Source organism: Erythrolamprus reginae, chromosome 2 (assembly GCF_031021105.1).
Source record: "Erythrolamprus reginae isolate rEryReg1 chromosome 2, rEryReg1.hap1, whole genome shotgun sequence".
Classification (NCBI taxonomy): Eukaryota; Metazoa; Chordata; class Lepidosauria; order Squamata; family Dipsadidae; genus Erythrolamprus; species Erythrolamprus reginae.
The window spans coordinates 141673252-141692619 of NC_091951.1; the positions used below are offsets into that span (position 1 = coordinate 141673252).

Below are 19368 nucleotides of genomic sequence, written 5' to 3' on the forward strand. Positions count from 1 at the left end.
CACCTTGTGTTTCAAAAGTACTAACTCCCACCTCCCTCCTTCGTAATTCTTTCCTTTCTCATCAGAAATGCCCAGCAACATCATCAGACAAAGGCCCTGCAAACAAAGTGCATAGGGGGGAAAAAGGAGGAGGAGGGAATTAGAGTAAACAAAACAAAGACATGCAGAGGAATTTCTTTCTCCCTGATCTTGTGGAATACATTAATATCCTAAACTGTTGGCACGGCCTCGAATGCTCAGGCGGGTGACAATACGAACAGTGACTCCCGAGTCTGGGATCTTCAAATAAACCTCCCCTGCTGTCATGGCCACCGGGAAAGCGACGGAGGGCAATATTAGCTGACCTTCATTTCATTGTTTCATCAGACCTAACTGCTGGACTTTTGTTTGTCAGTTACTAGGAGTTTCTCTTTCAAAAATGCCAGCATTTCCTAGACAACACCAGAGCCCATTGATTAGGTAAATAAACCCATCATAAAGCAGTCGCTCCAGCTTTAGGTCGAGAATCCCTGAAGAGCAAGAAAGAAGAAGCAAATCTCACATCTCAAAATGAAAGTGAAAAGAATAAAATAAACACACTGCCAAAGAAGTAAGTGACAGGCACCTGCTATATTGGCTGCTCACCAAGCGATAAGAATAGGTACCGAGAATTACAGTAAGACAAAGGGAGGCAATGAGGCACCCATGAGTACCAATGTGCCATCAGACCTCTTAATCCAGCAGACTTTTTAAAAGAGTCTTTTAATTGAACTCTTTTAATTAAAAAATAAGTTAACTAGGAAGTTAGCGTGATGCAGAGCACAGCATCAGCCTCACACGCATATGGAAAAATGATCAAGATCCTACTGGAGAATCAAAAACATCCAGGGAATCTACTTGCCTTTTGCTCACCATGCTCTCTAAAGCAGCCATTCTTAAGCATCAGGGCTGCCATTTGCTTCTATTTCTTTTGTGGGTGTTCTTACTGTTTTTCTCTATGCCATCCATTTGGAAAACTTGCAAGATTTGTTTTTCTCGCAAAATACATGGAAACATCCAAACTAGACTCTGTTGTTTCTTTGTCTCATGTAATATATATGGGTATATGTTTGTTTGTTTGTTTGTTTGTTTGTTTGTTTAGTCATGTTTATATAGTGTGTGATGATCGTTTGAGAGCTGTATGTCAAACAATTTTATTTTAAAGTATGCCAATTAATGTACATTCGAAGTGACAATACATTTATTCTATGTCAGGTGCATGTGCGCATGCCAGCACCCATGATGCTTGCGCAAGTGGGGCCTTCAGCACTCATGGCACTCATGTGAGTGAGGCCTCTAGCACCTGCGACACTTGCAGAAATGGGAAACCTGATCAGCCAGATATTAACACAGCCAGTTTATTTATTGGACTTACAGTATATGCCACCCTTCTCCAAGGACTTTGTGAATAGGCCGTGGCAGTTGTGAATAGGCCGTGGGCCAGTAGTGGGCCACAGCCCACAGGTTGGGGACTCCTGTTCTAGTGCAATCCCCAGCTCAGGCAGAAAGCTCTATACCATTTTAGACAAATGGTTTATTTATTTATTGGATTTGTATGCCGTCCCTCTCCAGAGACTCGGGGCGGCTAACAGCAACAATAAAGCAGTGTACAATAGTAGTCTGATGTTAGAAGCAATTAAAAACCCATTAATATAAAAAACCAAACATACATACATACATACCATGCATAGAATTGTAAAGGCCTAGGGGGAAGAGGGTCTCAATTCCCCCATGCCTGACGGCAGAGGTGGGTTTTAAGCAGCTTACGAAAGGCAAGGAGGGTGGGGGCAATTCTAATCTTTGGGGGGAGTTGGTTCCAGAGGGCCGGGGCCGCCACAGAGAAGGCTCTTCCCCTGGGTCCCGCCAAGCAACATTCTTTAGTTGACGGGACCCGGAGAAGATCCACTCTGTGGGACTTAACTGGTCGCTGGGATTCGTGCAGCAGAAGGCGGTCCCTGAGATAATCTGGTCCGGTGCCATGAAGGGCTTTATAGGTCATAACCAACACTTTGAATTGTGATCGGAAACCGATCGGCAACCAATGCAGACTGCGGAGTGTTGGTGTAACATGGGCATATTTGGGAAAGCCCATGATTGCTCTCGCAGCTGCATTCTGCACGGTCTGAAGTTTCCAAACATTTTTCAAAGGTAGCCCCATGTAGAGAGCATTACAGTAGTCGAGTTTCGAGGTGATGAGGGCATGAATGACTGTGAGCAGTGACTCCCGGTCCAAGTAGGGTCGCAACTGGTGCACAAGGCGAACCTGGGCAAACGTCCCCCTCGCTACAGCTGAAAGATGTTTCTCTAATGTGAGCTGTGGGTCGAGGAGGACGCCCAAGTTGCGAACTTTCTCTGAGGGGGCCAGTGATTCTCCCCCTAGGGTAATGGACGGACAGATGGAATTGTCCTTGGGAGGTAAGACCCACAGCCACTCCGTCTTGTCTGGGTTGAGCTTAAGTTTGTTGACACTCATCCAGGCCCCAACATCCTCCAGGCACCGGCACATCACTTCCACTGCTTCGTTGGCTGGACATTGTCCAATCTATTCTTTAAAATTTCCAGTCTTGGAGCATTCACAACTTCTGTTTCATAATTTTAGAATTGTAAGCCACCCAAAATCATTTGGCTGAGTTAGAATAGAACAGGAATAGGAATAGAATTCTTTATTGGCCAAGTGTGATTGGACACACAAGGAATTTGTCTTTGGTGCATATGTTCTCAGTGTACATAAAAGAAAAAGATACATTTCTCAAGAATCATGAAGTACAACACTTAATGATTGTCATAGGGTCAGATAAGCAAATAAGAGTAGGGTGGAAACTGAATGAATGAATGAATGAATGAATGAGCGAGCAAAGGAGGACTCCTTTTTGAAAAGATGACTATTTTTTAAAAGAGTCATCTATCTGGATGTGCAAGAAGAACATAAATATTTTCAACCATTATATTGATTCATGCATTTATGTAAGATATTTTAGAAGAATCATTGCATTAACAAGGCAGCCTAAAACAAAAGCTATTTTTTAGTCATTTGAATACAATTGCTGCAAAACGAAATTGCTAAATTACAATGGCAACAAGATTTGTTGTAGTGGTTTGGTGTCTTTATTTTTTATATAAAAAAACTTGAACGATCAGCTAAAATTACAATAAAACCCCTCAGTTTAAAGACTGCTAGGAAAATAAATGGGTAAGCATCGACTATCTAATTATTGCATTCCAACAGTTTCAAAAATATCAAGTAGTGATATTTAACTCCTTGACACGTACCCTTGGAAAATTAACTAGAAGGTTTGTCCTTTTTTTATTCCAACAGAACTAATTACTTGGCCATTGAAATGATAGATGGCTGAGGCATTCCAGGGACTCACTTCAGCCCTCCAATGAACTGCAGGGACCAGTGACAGCTGTACCAAATCCTTAGCAAGAGATGGAGCAGGCACTGGCCAAACTTTGTTTGAACAGCTGCATATGCAAATGTAATTAACTAGGTGTTACTTTACTGGTCCCTTTCCCACTGGCCTAGCTCTATCCAGTTCTCACTAGATGTGCCAAATCTAGCACTACTCAGTAAAAAATGAAGGAGGGACAAGGTTAAGGCATCTAGACTTTTAATCTGCAGATTCAAATGAACTTTAAAAAAAAAACCCAGTTCTGTCAGTATCATTCTTAACATCAGATTTTTGCTCCCCAAAGTAAAATGTGAGAAAATATGAACTTGGCTTAGGCCTCTTAAAAAGGGGGGCTAGAGGACAACTGGACAATGTATTGTCCCCGTACTTTCTTTCTGAATGCTTTCGCCAGAGATGTTTGCCTGCCAACAGTATGATTGTTTTGCGATTAAAGCCTTCCCTAGATACAGGTCTAAGGAGAGCTATGCATAGGCTGTCTGGGTAACTGGGCCAAGCTACATTTACTTTGATTTTTTTTTTCATCAAGGGAGAAGCAAAAGATGAGGACAAATGCCAGTGTCTATGCTGGGACTTATTATTACAAATAATAATAAAACTTTTGATACCTGGAAATCAATATTATGATCCTGGGAGTATTGATTTCTGCTAAGATTAACCAAGAATCCCAGCACTGGTGCTAAAGCTATCTAAACAATAAAAATTATTAAAATATTGCTGAAGAAACACACAATGTGGCAGATATGATAGGGATTGTTATTTCATGCGGCAGTCATGTCATCAGAAGTAAATAGTAACTTATTAAGGATAGGGCCTCTACTAACAGTTCATTTACATATCCTTCTAGCCCTAGCTGCAAGGTGGGCTGTTCTCTGTTGTGGAGGACATGTTTTCACATGTCTCCATTTGATCTAGTCTACAGAACTATTTCAAGACTGTCCCCACCCATCCAGTCACAGGTTTCTGTGCCTCTGTGGCCATTTCTGCTGTAGCTGACTGACAGAAAAGAACCTCTTAAAGTTGGCTGTTGATTTATTTATCCTATATGAAGTTACTATTCCTAAGGTAATCTCTGCCATCTCCATCATGACAATCCCTCCCTGATTTTCCAGGATACAATTCCTGGCCTGCTTGCTTACAGAAGCCATGCATAGACAGCAAAGAAGATGATCTTGATAGAAACGTGCAAGATCCATTACTACAGTGACAAAAGGTTAAAAGAAACTCTCTAATTCACAGAGTTATTTGAAGGGCAAAAAGGTTCAGTGCAATCAGACTTGCAGATTCTTAAGGGGAAACCTCAATAAAAGTAGTTTTAGATTTCCTCAGTTGTTTTCTTGGTCTGGTGTACCTACTGGGCTAACACTGTGGCTTAGCAAACGGCTTCTCTGCTACTGCAACAGTCTGCCATTGCTTCATATTTTCTAAAGGACTTGGAACTTTTTTACCTAGAAATTGTGGGCTGAAAAGCACCATTGCTGAACAGACCTGCAACGAATACCTGCTTGGGGAAGGGAGAGAATGACAGTGAGAATCTGCTTCCCAGCTCCTCCTTTCCTATCAATTCCCTCATCAGCAGAAGTGGGAAAGCACTGCCCCAATCCTGTCTGAGGATTGTAAGTTTTTTGAGGCATGGCAAGGAGAATGTGGTAGAAGAAGAAGCTTCCCCAACCATCATGTTATTTTCCTATCTCAAAGATAGGAAGAAATTACATCACAGGAAGAGGCCCACATCATAGATAAGACCGTGGGTAAATCTTTGAGTACATTTTCTCTGATTCAGGAAACACTACACATGACATTGTATAATAGATGTGACACTCTTTCTCCATACCTCTTGTGAGGTGGTTTCCTCCTATCCTTGAGCTAGTGAAAAATACATGCTGATTGGGAAAGTGCTTCCTCTACCACTTTTCTTTTGCCATGATTTGACAAAGGACAAGTAGCAAACCTAATAACCTTCATCATTCTAGATATCCAACTCTCTTAAGCAGGAGGGCCAGTTTCTATTTATATATTATTTAATTAATGGACAGATCTGGCATCAGACAGTTTCCTTCTGACCACGTAAGCATTAACTTCCACAAATACAGTAGATCATAGGTGTCAAACTCACAGCATCATGTAGCCATCACATGATGTTTCACGATATTTTACCCTTTCGTGGAGCTGGGGTGGGTGTGGTCTGCAGATTATGCATCGGGCCCGCAGGCCACCAGTTTGACACCCCTGCAGTAGATGCATAGAAGATGTAACACTTTGCAGATCTGCAAAAGCAACTATGGTCTGAGTAGCTCTGCCAAACAATGGACTTAATTATTTGAAGTCCATTGAATCTGAATCCAAATTCAGATTCTTCCCAAAGCGAACAAGGTTCAATGGGGAAAAAATAGTTTTTGGATTTCAAAAAAGGTTCTGGTGGCAGCAAAACATACACAATTGTAAAATATATTGGTTCTAATTTGCTTTCGCACATCGCAGCACTAGTGTTTCAGTCATTTTTATAGATACATAGATATATATATACATACATATTTCAATAGGAAACAATAAATTGTTCCTCTATGTATCTCTTCTCAATCTGATCCACAATTTCTATAGAACAAATTATGTGTACACACTCAAAATATATTTTCAAGAAAAAGATAATGAAACCAGATACGCTGGCATTACAAGGAACATGATAGCGCTTCTATGGAAAACTATACAACTTATTTAACTCTGGAAACATGACAAGGTTCAAAACCTGGCACAACTCATATGCCAGGAAAAATGCTTTGAAAAAAACATATTTTGGTTCCAAGCCAATGCAATTGTCCATGCAGTTTTTTGATGGAATATTGGCATAATCATCCAGCAAACAGACCGTAGGAAAAGTTGACTTCATGTCATATTAACTAAACTCTTGGTTATATTAAAAATAAAATGAATAGAGATTTACTCATTGGAAAATACAAAGTTTATATTTTATGAAAGCATCTGCAGACCTGAAATAATCTATTCAAAAAACTTAAGAGAGAGGAACAGAAAATAGAAATGACCAGTAAATTAGATAAATAACAGTACCTAAAAGACAAGAATCATTTTATATATCCTTATCTAATTTACAGTTGTAATTTGACAGACATTAAGATTTTATAATTTTCTTTGTTCATTTAGATGAGACTGCTCGTTATTTAAACATAACAATAAAAAACCATGGAAAATACTTGACTACTTTTGTAATCAACATTTCTGAGATGGGCTATTATGGTAAAAGTTTAAGGAGAAAAAAATAGAAGTTATGATTCTACTTCCTTCAAAACAGTCAGAATCAATGTAAAAGGGAAGCTATTATTTAATTTCTTAAGACTAGGAACTGTATCACCATCTTGTGGAAGGAGGAGAAAACTACATTGTCCTTAAATTTCTTAAGTTTTTACAAGAGGATGTAAAAAAACTCTTTATGAAGGAGGATAATACCATAAGCTCATTCTCCTTTAATAATTTCATGAATTCACTACCTCCAAATTTCAAGTTCAATTACACAGAATTTCATAGTGTCATGGAGACAAATCTACTAAGATGATAATGGTAACTATTCTCATGGCCTTCTGGAAGCTGTAAAAACCTGGTTCTCCTTCAGCACTTTTTAGGATTGATTCTGGTTTCACCAGAGCCAACATTAGTATAATGTTCTAAAGCATTTTTACATTTAAATATTTTTTTTATTATTTACCACTATTTTGTTACTGTTTCTAAACTCCCTAAATTTAAAGAGTGATGTAGGGAGAAATCTCATAAAGAAATAATTTTGTCTCCTATTTTATTATTTTCTTTTAAAGTTTTATGGCATTTATCTCTTTTGCCTTTTTTTCTAAAAGAAGGTAGAGGTTGAGCAAATCAAGACCCACAGAGATCTGGGAAAATCAAGAGAGAGAAGGTCTTAAATATGCTATCACTCTTTTTCTGGATGTTGGGGAAAATCTGTTCACTTATAACATGGCTTTTTTGTTGTTGTTTCTTACAGGTTTTGTTTTTTTTATAGAGGAAGAGATACTTATATCTGATCTGTCTCATGTGCTGAAAAGCAGCCACAGCATCAGAAATCTCCTAAACTTTAACAATCCATTTCCTAAACTGAGCTTCTCTAAGATCGAAGGTTGTCTTTGATTATCCTCAGTTCTGTTTAGCACTTCTTGGGGATTAATACCTTCTTTGTTTGCTGGTCTGCAGTTCCTCCTTGTCACTGTTTATCCTCTCTTCCACTGTCATGACACATTATTCTATAGTCCCCTAACTGCCCTATATAAAAGGAGAGGGGAATTGTATTAGAATGTGGCATTTCTTTCTGGCCTGGCTGAGTTTTCTACAAAAGTTGAGTACTTGGATTCAATGATAGCTCCACAGCATTTCTTGTATAGCATAGCTGCCATGCTAATCAGCTATTCTGTTCCTCTTCCACCAAGAAGAAAGACTGATAACATCTTGCCATGGTTTCCAGATTGTGTTTTCAGGCTTCTACATTGGCACTATAATGTTCAAAAGTAGTGCAGCCTCACCTTCTAAAAAGTAAAAAGGTAAGAGGAAGGGAGGGAGGCAGAGAAGAGAACACAAGAATGCAATGATGTTTTGTTTTAAAAAACTAAATCATTGGGTTTTTGAACTTGCAGATGAATTCAGTTGTCTGCAGTCTATGTAGGGCCAATGGTACCTCTCCTGGCAAGGCCAATACAAGATTGATCCTCACCTACTAATTTCATGAAGTGAAATTATCTCAAAGCAGAAAATGCCCTTCAGAGGATAAATAACTAATTTCCTTTAATCAAACTTGGGATAAATATGACTGGCTTATCAAATTTCTTTCCCTCTTTTAAAAATGGTTGAAAATTTTCAAAGGTCCTGGATATAATTGTTAGATTGTTTGTAAAGGAAAGTACAAGGTTATATGAAAGAGCTGTCAGGAAAAAAAAACCCTAATGGCTTTAAATCAGGTTTCAGAACACACAAAAGAGCAACCAGTAGAAGCAAAAGGAATGAAATTTAAAATCTTACCACAGGAGGTTGACTTTTTCTCCACCCTCAAGACATTTTTGGTTTGTCTGCGTAGGTTGTCATCAGTGTTTTCTACCAAATTGGCAAGATCATCAATGATTTCTAGGAAGAGGAACATGACTGAACATTAATATCTAAGCTTTCTATTATTGCTTCTAAACAAACAAAATTTTATCAAAGACAAAGATTTCTGTATTTCTGATTTTGCACTGCAGTCTTCTAAAGTAGATAAAGCAAAGTATCATTTAAGATATAGTGACTTTGTTGTGGCTAGCTCTGGCCCAGCTCCTACCCCAAGGAATGTGCAGGTGGATGTGGGGGAAACATCCACATGCCGCAGGCCTGTTTTGCTCCTGATGGAATCTGCCGACGAAGCCTCTTCTGACCAAGGAAGCATGAGTGACAGGGAAGAGGGGAGTTGGGCAGACAGCCCAGGAGGAGATCAGTCATCTGTATCATCCTTGGATTCTGAACAAGAATTAATGACACATCCACGCATGCGTAGAGTGATGCATAGGAGACAACAACTGAAGGATTATTACAAGAGAAAATGAGGCCACCTGTGGTTGGGTGGGGCTGCTGTAATTAGTGCTATAGATAAAAAGAACAGCGTGCTGGTTTAGCCTTGTAGCAGTTTATCTGATTCATTGTTTCGTCAAGATCGTGGTTTTTCTGCTGTTCAAGATTGTGTGTGGACTCTCTGGACTTTAGAATTGGACTCAATTTCCAAGTTATTGGGTGAGCAATTGGATTGCATATAACCTGTGCCTTGTGTGTACCAGAAAATCCCTTTGCATTTAAAAAGGGAGCTGTTTCTGTTTTTCTGTTTATAAAAACTTTTGGGTTTTCCTTTTATCGTGTGGTATGTGTCTTCCTGGACTAATTACCCTGTAATTACAGGCGGTTGAAAAACCCCAGCAGAACAGTCATCTATGCTGAAATCATTTTAAAAAATAACATACTTAAGTAGAGTAATGAATTATTAAGCCAAACATATTTTGGCATTGGATTATGGTAGGCTTCACTCTGAATCCAAGTTTCTTTGGTAAGAAGTGTATGTGTATGTGAGGTTTTGTTTTGGATTTTTGGTTGGTGTTTTTTGGGGGGGGTTGGGGTCTTTTTCCTGCATGACAACTTTGCATGGTATGAAGGAAAAGAAGGTTCTTCAATGCCCACCTCTCATAGCACATTGGATTCAGCTGTTTCAAATAAAGCAGACTACTCTTTGTTAGGATCCTGTAAAGTAGTTGATAACATTTCATAGCAACATACAATTAAAATTAATACAACAGAGTGGGAAAAGGTTTAGGATTTAGGTTAATGTTGTAATTTTGCTGTAATAAAAATACCCTTCACTTAAAGGTATTAAGAAGGTAGTCTTTAAATTAGAGAAACATCTGAATATTTTAACATCACACCAAGTCTTCGGAGAGGGGCGGCATACAAATCCAAATAATAAAATAAAATAATAAATAAATAATTCCCATTATTTCTGTCATCTATCTGAAGTCAAGGCAGGTATGGCCTCAAGAGCATTCAAGGGGGAACCTTTGCTATTCCCTTTACACAGGTATATTTTTCCCCATTGTAAAATGAAGGTGCATACATTATAATTACATAGCAAGTATGGTGACAATATGATGACAATTTAGCCACTGAAAATAGGCGTTGATTGCTTACCTGAACGCCTCTTCTCGTACGGTGAGCGGGTACAGCAGTCACATGGGTTGCTCATGTCCAATCCGGTGGAACTGAGCCTAGTATTAAAAAAGCTTGCCGGATCCGCCCCTTCCCCAGAATTCGCGAATCCATAGACTAGGCTCAGTTGTGAAGCTCTGTAGTGTTCAACTCTCATTGTTAGAGGAAGAAAGATATAGAAAGGTAAAGAAGACACATACAAGGGCGGGAAGTGACTGCTGTACCCGCTCACCGTACGAGAAGAGGCGTTCAGGTAAGCAATCAACGCCTATTCTCCGTACTGAAGGAGCGGGTCCAGCAGTCACATGGGACATACCCAATAGATGGTCCCTAGGGTGGGATTAGCTTGCTATCGTGTGAGATAACGGATTGGAGTACCCTTCTGCCGAAGGCAGCGTCCGCTGAAGCGTAAGAATCAATCTTGTAGTGCCTGATGAAGGAATTTGGCGAGGCCCAAGTGGCTGCTTTGCAGACCTCCTCCAACGGGGCTTGAGTCGCCCAAGCGGCCGAGGTGGCTGCGCTCCTGGTGGAATGCGCTGTGATGTTCCTTGGAACTGAGAGGGAGGCCGACTCATAGGCCTTAGATATAGTCCCTCTGATCCAACGGCCTATTACTGTTGAAGACACTTTGGCCCCCATGACTCTGGGATGATAGGCTACAAAAAGTGCTTCTGACCTCCGAAAGGGTCCTGTGCGTTGGATATAGATTCTCAGCGCTCTGGTGAGATCCAGGGTGTGCCATCTAATTGCCAAGGGATGGTCTCGTTGGAGGCAGAAGGAAGGTAGGACAATATCCTGAGATCTGTGGAACATGGAACTGACCTTGGGTAAGAAGGTGGGGTCCAGTCGCAAGACTACCTTGTCCTGATGGAATTGACAAAGGTCCTGCCTGATTGAGAGGGCAGCCAGCTCCGAAATGCGTCGGGCAGAGGTAATAGCCACCAGGAATGCTACCTTAAAGGATAGGTACCTGAGGGACGCCGATTTTAGGGGTTCGTATGGTGCCTGCGTGAGGGAATGGAGAACCCGTGGCAAATCCCAGGATGGATACCTGTGGACCTTGGAAGGTCTGAGGTTGGCTATGCCCTTGAGGAATTCCTGAACTTCAGGGAAGGATCGGAGAGGCTGTCTGCGGGGACCCCCTAGGACAGATGAAATGGCTGCCAGATGACGCCGGAGGGTGCTGGTGGAAAGTCCTTTATGGAAGCCTTGCATAAGGAAGGAAATTATTCTGTGTATGGGGATGCACAGAGGGGAGAGACCTTCCTGTAGACACCACTGGTGAAACTTGGACCACGTGTGGTCGTAGATTCGATTGGTCGAACCCCTTCTGGCCTTTAAAATGACCTCCACTGAATCGGGGTCATGACCACGCAGTTCTAAATCTCTCCTGATAACAGCCAGGCGGTGAGGTGGAACCACTCCGGGTCTGGATGGAAAGAGGCCCCCTGCCGCAGCATATCCCCCGAAACGGGGAGTCGCCAAGGGTCCTGGACGGACAGCTGTTGGAGATCCGCGAACCAGGGCCGGCGGGGCCAATGAGGGGCGATTAAGATTACTCGGGCCCTCTCGGTGAGGACCTTGTGAATCACGTCCGGGAGGATTGGAATTGGAGGAAATGCGTAGAGTAGGCCTGGAGGCCATGGACTCCGGAGGGCATTGATTGCTTCCGCTCCCGGGAATAGAAGCGAGGGAGTTGGGCGTTCGCATTGGTCGCGAAGAGATCCAGGATTGGTAGGCCGAATCTGAGGGTGATTTGATGGAACAGGTCTTGATGGAGGTTCCACTCTCCTGGGTCTATCGTTGCTCGGGATAGCCAATCCGCCTGGACGTTGAGACTCCCCGAGATGTGATCGGCTAGGAGCGACTGGAGATGTTTTTCCGCCCAAAGGCCCAACTTGAGGGCCTCCCTCATGAGAGCCTTGGATCTCGTGCCCCCCTGTCTGCAAATATGGCTTTTCGTGGCAATGTTGTCGGTGAGAATGAGAACGTGCCGGTTGGGAATGCGAGGAGAGAAATGCTTCAGAGCCAGGGAAACGGCTCTTAACTCTAGCCAATTGATTGGCCTGGAAGCTTCCTCCGGGGACCACGTGCCCTGGGCTATCATCCCCTGGGCGTGGGCGCCCCATCCCGATAGACTGGCATCTGTGGTGATGACAAATTGATCCGGGCACCTGAACGGGGATCCTCTGTCCATGGCCGGAGACTTCCACCACTTGAAGGATCTGCGAACACTCAGTGGGATGACAATGCGTCGATTTGAGTTGCTGTGCCCCGATCTCTGAAAAGGTAACAGGAGCCACTGGAGTTCCCTAGCATGAAGGCGAGCCCAGGGAATGATGCCTATGCATGACACCATCTTCCCCAAAAGGGAAGATAGAATAACTATGGATAATGAAGAATTAGATACAATGTTAGAAATTAACTCCACTATACTGAGTTTTCTCTCGGGAGAGAGAAAAACCTGGGAGGATTCTGAATCAATAATGGATCCCAGGTGAGAAATGGATGTGGAAGGTTGGAGGTGGCTTTTATCAAAGTTGATGGAAAATCCATGGTCCTGAAGGACTGACATGGTGACAGAAAGGTCTGTTTTCACTTTCTCTAGGGAGTTCCCATGAATCAAAATATCATCAAGATAACATAAAATGTGGATGGGAGACGCCCGGATATAGGCCGCCAGGGACCCCAAGAGCTTTGTAAAGACCCGAGGGGCCGAGGAAAGGCCAAATGGCATCGCCCTATACTGGAAATGCCTGCCTTGAAAGGAAAAACGTAAATATTTTCTGTGGCATTTGGCTATAGGAATGTGAAGGTAGGCCTCAGTGAGGTCTAAGGAGACCATGAAATCTCCCGAGTGAATGGCGGCCAAAATAGAAGACAAGGAGTGCATCTTAAACTTCCTATATTTGATGAATAGGTTTAGTTTCTTTAAATCCAAAATAGCTCTCCAACCTCCGGAGGACTTTGGAACCATAAATAGGATGGAGTAAAAACCTAGGCCCTTCTGACCGGAAGGGACCGGTTGAATGGCTCTGATGGACAATAGATGAGAAATGGCCTCCTCCATACGGTTACAATCTGAGGATGACCTGGGAGAAGGGCAGGAAATAAAACGTTTAGGGGGAGGAGAAATAAATTCTAAAAGAAGGCCTGTTTGAACAGTGTCAATGACCCAAGGGTCCTTGGAGGTGAGACGCCAATTAGAGGCGAAATGAGCTAGGCGACCCCCTATGGAAATAGAGGTAAGATTACCATCTAGGTTTTTTTGAAGCCCTGTTAGAGGAAGCTCCCCTTTGGAAGCGAAACCCTCTACCCCTGGAGTTCCTACCTTGGGAACGAAAGCGGGGGGAATACTGACCTGGAGATCTCTGATAGGAAGCCGCTTGATCTTGCTGGCGCCCTGGGCGACGAAAGGACTGCGTTTTGGTAGCCTTTTTTGTGGTTGGACCCAAAACTTTCTTCTTGTCCGTGGTTTCCGTGAGGAGTGGATCCAGAAGATCACCGAAGAGAAGGTCGCGCTTTAAGGGACCCTGGGATAACTGCCACTTTTGGCGAACTCCCGCTTGCCAAGGGCGAATCCATAGGAGTCTTCTTGCCGTTGTAGAAGCTGCAATAGACTTAGCAGAAAATCTAGTAGATTGCAAGGTGGCATCAGCCACGTACTGGGCAGCTGCAAAGACCTTGTTGAAGTCTTGTTGACCTCTCAAGTCATCGGGAGGAATATGCTGTTGAAGTTGGCGAAGCCACAGCAGCATGGCTCTGGAGAAAAAGGAAGCCGCTGCAGAACTTTTAATGGCCCAGGAATCAGCGGTGAATCCTCTTTTGAGCATTTGCTCAATGCGCTTGTCCTCTGGGCGGAGGACTTCCTCCGCCTCGCCTGGCACAGCCGCTGCCGAGTGAAGAATCTTGACAGGTTCATCCGGTTTGGGAAAGGATAGAAGCTCTTCATAGGAAGAGGAAAGTTTGTACAACTTTCTGTCCTTGGTGGAGGGATTAAGGCCAGAGGCTGGAAATTCCCACTGTTTGAGTAAAGCATCTTTAAACAATTTAGGCATAGGAATTACCTCGTTATCCTCCTGTTCCTCTGTGAAGTAAGGTAAATTCTCCTCCGGGGGATCAGTGGAAGTGGAGGCTTGTTTCTCCTGGGCCGCTAATCCCGTAGAAATTCTAGCTTTGAGGAGGAGAGATTTGAATAATTGAGAAGGAAAAATAGTAATTGGAGGAGGAACCTTTATTTGGGATTCCTCATCATCTGATAAGCCTTGAAAAGGATCCTCATCATCCTCTATATCCTCATATTCATCCTGGGAGGAATCTGAATCATCCTGAATAGGAGCTCTGACCGCTGGGGGAGAACCCAAGGGGCGGGAGGAACGAGAAGGAGGAAGAGGTAAGGGAAGCTCATTGATGGTGGAGAGTTTGGCATCAATGGCTTTGGACAACACAGCAAAAATAGACTGGAACTCAGGAGGTAAACTGGAAATATCAGCAGAAATGGCAGAAGAATCCCTAAAGGCCTGGGAGGATCCTGGCTGGGGGGAATCTTCAATAATATCTGGTTCCTCTGGACCTATGCCCCATAGGTTAGGTTGGGGTCTGTCTAGGTTTGGCTCATCCAGAGATAACACAGGGACCCCAGAAGGAGGAATACTAGAAGCCTCTGGGGGGTCTTGACTACTGATTACTTGGGCCTGCACTTTCAAACGTTTTGCTGATTTGTCATGGATTTTTTGTAGGGCTAGGTCCCTTCTCTTCTCGGCCCTGGTGACCTTGGTCGAGGGGCGGGCCCCTGGAGAAGAGGAGGAAGAGGCCTGGGGGATACTAGTAATCTCATCGCCTGTAGGCCTGGCCTCTCTGGGACCTTTAGTTGTGCCTCTCTTGGGAAAAGTAGCCATAGTCTGACAATTAACAGAAGACAAGGCTGAGCCAATAACTGAATAATAAGGAGAAGAATTTCAAGGACTTCCCAAGAGGAATGGATCCTGCTTCGAGGCCTCGAAGCTGCTGAAACTTGAGGACAATCTGGGCAAACCCAGAGTTCGTGCCCCCAAATCCAGCGGGGCCAGCCTCCCTAAACTTTGTAATTAAGTAAACCAAGGCACTCTGGTTGGAGGCTTAGCCGGTGGAGAATTTAGCCTGGGACCCCCAAGGCCCGCTCCGGGATCCACGCGGTGGACTGAGGCCTACGCGGCTGGCAGGAGGCCAACACGAGAGGCCTAGATTTAAAAAGGGCGCGAAGGCCTTCGCGCCGAAAAAATCGCTCCGTAAATTTCTTAAAGGGGAAGCGATCGACTAAGTCCAGGAGACTAGAAGGCGTCTCACTCCGCAGGAGGTATTTCTTAAGCCCTTAAATATATTGTATACAATAAATAATCAATAATTCAATAGATTAATACTTGCACCAGGACCTCCAGGCCAAAGGATTAGAAGAATCCACAAGCGGCCGCAGGAATCGTAACCGGCAAAACCGCCGGGGAAAAACGAAACCGCAACTTCTCCAAAGGAAAAAAGCCGAGCCGCAAACGGCTGGCGCTATTAGTGCAAGTAAATAATAATGATAAAACAAATCTTACTACTTTTGAAGAAAGGGATCGAAGGGAAGGTGTTAGAATGTTGAACGAGCTATCACAATACAACCGCAGGATATGCGAACTGAGCGAATTCTGGGGAAGGGGCGGATCCGGAAAGCTTTTTTAATACTAGGCTCAGTTCCACCGGATTGGACATGAGCAACCCATGTGACTGCTGGACCCGCTCCTTCAGTACGGAGAAACACCCAGGCCTCAAATTCTAAATTTAGCTCTTAGAATATGTGATCTTAGCATCTCTGACATGGATTGGCACTTGTACAAGCAGGTCATTATTTTACATCTGAACAGGTTTTTATGACTTTGGGGGAGTACTCCAACCAACATACTGATTTCAACCTTAGTATTGGTAATAACAATCACATGTACTATCTGTAATGGAGGAGAGTGGAGGAGGAGAATATAATACCTACATTTCAGAGTATTTTAAGAATAACGAGTTTCATGTGAAATGTTCTAAATTTCTGATAAGTGCCACATAAAACTAATAACAGCCACATTTTGCCCACATACTTCATCTCCTTAAGTGCTTTATTTTCCAAAAACACTCTCCTGCTTCAAGATAGAAGCTGTTTAGCGACTGTACAGAACTCAACACACTCAACACAAAGCACTTTGAAGAGACAGGCATGTTATTTATGGACAACTCTAAGTTAAAGGAAGAGACAGGAGTGCAGATTCTACACTGCTCAAAAAAAAAACAAAATAAAGGGAACAATTAAATAACATAATATAACTCCAAGTAAATCAAACTTCTGTGAAATCAAACTGTCCACTGACTGGCAATCAATTTCACATGCTGTTGTGCACATTCAACTTTGTCCAGAACAAAGTATTCAATGAGATTGTTTCATTCATTCAGATCTAGGATGTGTTCCTTGAGTATTCCCTTTATTTTCTTGAGCAGTGTATTTTGCTTCATTCTTGGTTGAGAACTTCTGAGTTTTCCAAACTGAGTAAGTTTGGAAGGTCCTAATCTTTAGGAGTCCAAACTGTTCAGCGAATGTGAAACACCAGTCAATACATTGGGACACTTCAAAATGTAAATCGAGAAAAGAAACATACTTTCTTGCCATTGCTCTTCTTAATAAATGAATTCAGTCGGAAAGAATATGTGACAATGTGGAGAGACTGGTAGAGAGAGGAATTCAGTGCAGATGGGCCAAGGGTACAAGGAGAACAGAAAGCTGTCCAATGTATGAAAAACAACATTCTCATTCTGTAGCAAGTGAAGTGATCCTTCTCTCCTCTGCCCAGGAGAGGCAAGAGGATTTGTTTGGCTTGCAGGTTTTTTTTGTTACACCTTACTATGAATTAGAATACCCAGGTGTGCCCTCTTTAGAGACTTCTTTCAAACCACACAGGGAGAAGTCCTGGGAGCAGTGAAGAGAAAAGAGGTTTCAGTCGTGCAACTCTCCTCCCTGACCATTTTGTGCTTGCTACTTTTGCACTTGTTTAAAGGATATCAGGATTTGGCAAGGGCATTGAAGATAGGGCCCTGCACTTCTTGCCTTTGGACAAGCTGCATTTATGAAGCATAAAGCTTTTGAGAAAAGAAATGTGAAAGCAAGCTGGTTTCAGTCAAATACCTGCTGTGAGCTGCCTCCTATAATGGCTCTCTACCTGTGGACTTTTAACACCTCGCCACAGGAGATAGTTGACAATTAATATGCCCATTGGTGAACTGAGATATTTGGGTACATTTTGATGTCCTCCTCTGCCAAGAGCAGATTAATTAGTTCTATATTGTTTTATGTTTTTAGCTATCTTAAGAAAGGCATTGTTCTGGCATTTGACAACACCAGAGATCTCTCTTCCTTATATGCCTTCAAAAGCTGAAGGTTTTTTTAAAAGTGAAGCTGGGCCTTCAAAGAAAGAGATTTGAAAATGACAGTGGTACACAAATATTTAAAAACTAGAAAGATTATATCATTCATCTTATATGTTTTTTTGTAAACTGTCCAAATTGTTAAAATTAAGACTGGCCAATCTGCAAAGTTGTTTACAATAAAACAAGAACATAAACAAAATGATTATTCAAAGTTTTCATTATGGACCAAGAGTCTATTGAAAATGACCCAAGAATCAGTATTGTGTATACTGGGGTGGAGCAAGTTATTCAAAAATGTAGAGATGGCTACCAAAGGTTGCTTCTAGGTCCATACATATTTTGCAACCTACGGCTTGTAAATTTCTTCAAGCCTTTTCTTTATGCCTAGGCCAGATAATCAGAGGGAGATCTAATAGGACAAGCCCTAACATAAATTAGTAGTTCAGAGAGTTTTAAAATTATATTGCACAACTGAAAGTCTATATAATGTTGCTATGCTGGAGGGTGTATGTATGTATGTATGTATGTATGTATGTATGTATGTATGTATGTATGTATGTATGTATGTATATGTCTTTGGCTTTTGTGCGCCAAAACCTTCAGTAGCCAAAACTTGGAGACCTCCGTGACAGAGCACTCCCCAAAAGACCGCAGCGACTCCGATGCTCGCTTTGCGGCCTGGCCTCCGGGAGCAAGGCTGGGGATAAACCCTGCCTTGTGCCCTCCTCCTCTTCTGCCTGGCTCTCCCCCCCCCTCCACGGGCATCCTTCTAGTTCCTCACGCAGGCCCTTCTGCCGTCCCTCACAACTTTTCTGCTCTCTTCTTCTTCCTCGGTGGTTGGCTGGGAGGGGTCTGTGGAGATGGAAGGTAGGAGGAATTAAAGCCCACTGCTTTGGGTGCCTTAAAGGGACTCCCCCGGAGGAGGTGGATTCCAGGCACGGAGTGAGAGCCAGGGAGCATTGTCTTAGGCTGAAGCACTGGTCCTTGCTACAGCCAGGATTCTCCGCCTCCGGGCTGCTGCCGCAAGCAAATGGAAAATCCCAGGCGCTTCAGCCAGCAACAGTTGGTGTTGGCAGTCCAGAGGCGGGGAATCCCTGCGGCATGGCAGTCACAAGGAAGGGGAATCCCTGGAGCAGTAAGAGAGCGCATACGCAGTAAGAAAGCACACGCACCCGGGCCCGGGTCCGTAAGGTTAAAATGGTTCGGAAGTAGAGGCAAAAAAATCTTAAACACTGAGTTCGTATCCCAAAAAGTTCATTAGTAGAGACGTTCATGAGTAGAGGTACCACTGTATCCCCAACTTCAGTTTGCATTATTTTGTCCTTGTAGTGGGCTTCAGCCTGATTTTGTCCCTACCAAACCCACATTTTTCTCTAACTAGAACTGGCCTCTTTTCATTTAGAATTAGCTGTTGTTAAAGGGCAGAAAGAGGATCTCATAATCCACCGATATTAACTGGAGCCTTTGCTCTTGAGCACACAGAGGGATTTTCTTTTCCAGCTGCTTATTTTGTTTTATTCAAACAAAGCAGCCAAGCATTAATTTTAGTTGTATTTAATTGAATAATTTCCCAGAAGAATAGTTTAGAAGAATTTTAGAGCAGCTTGTTTCCAAAACCCATTACTGACTGGCATATACTATAGCATCTGTGTGCCAATGAAAATAGGATGCTTTCATGTTATTGGAACTGCTTCCCCCCCCCCCCCAGATGTGTTGAGAAGTCTCAGTGATATAATGCAGGCAACAGCTCTATTTACACAAAGTAGGAATTTGAGAATCATTTCCT

At 42.8% G+C, this 19368-nt stretch overlaps 1 protein-coding gene across 4 annotated transcripts in view; it reads right to left on the reverse strand.

Annotated features, from left to right (window-relative positions):
* Positions 1-19368, reverse strand: part of STX8 (syntaxin 8) — an 84138-nt gene that overhangs the window by 14669 nt on the left and 50101 nt on the right. For 3 of the 4 annotated variants that reach the window (XM_070739697.1, XM_070739696.1, XM_070739699.1), the window contains one exon: positions 8463-8564. In XM_070739697.1, the coding sequence (XP_070595798.1) occupies positions 8463-8564 (102 nt within the window). Of the gene's footprint in view, positions 1-7625; positions 7713-8462; positions 8565-19368 lie in introns of those variants that run through there. The other variant, XM_070739698.1, reaches the window with a different exon arrangement.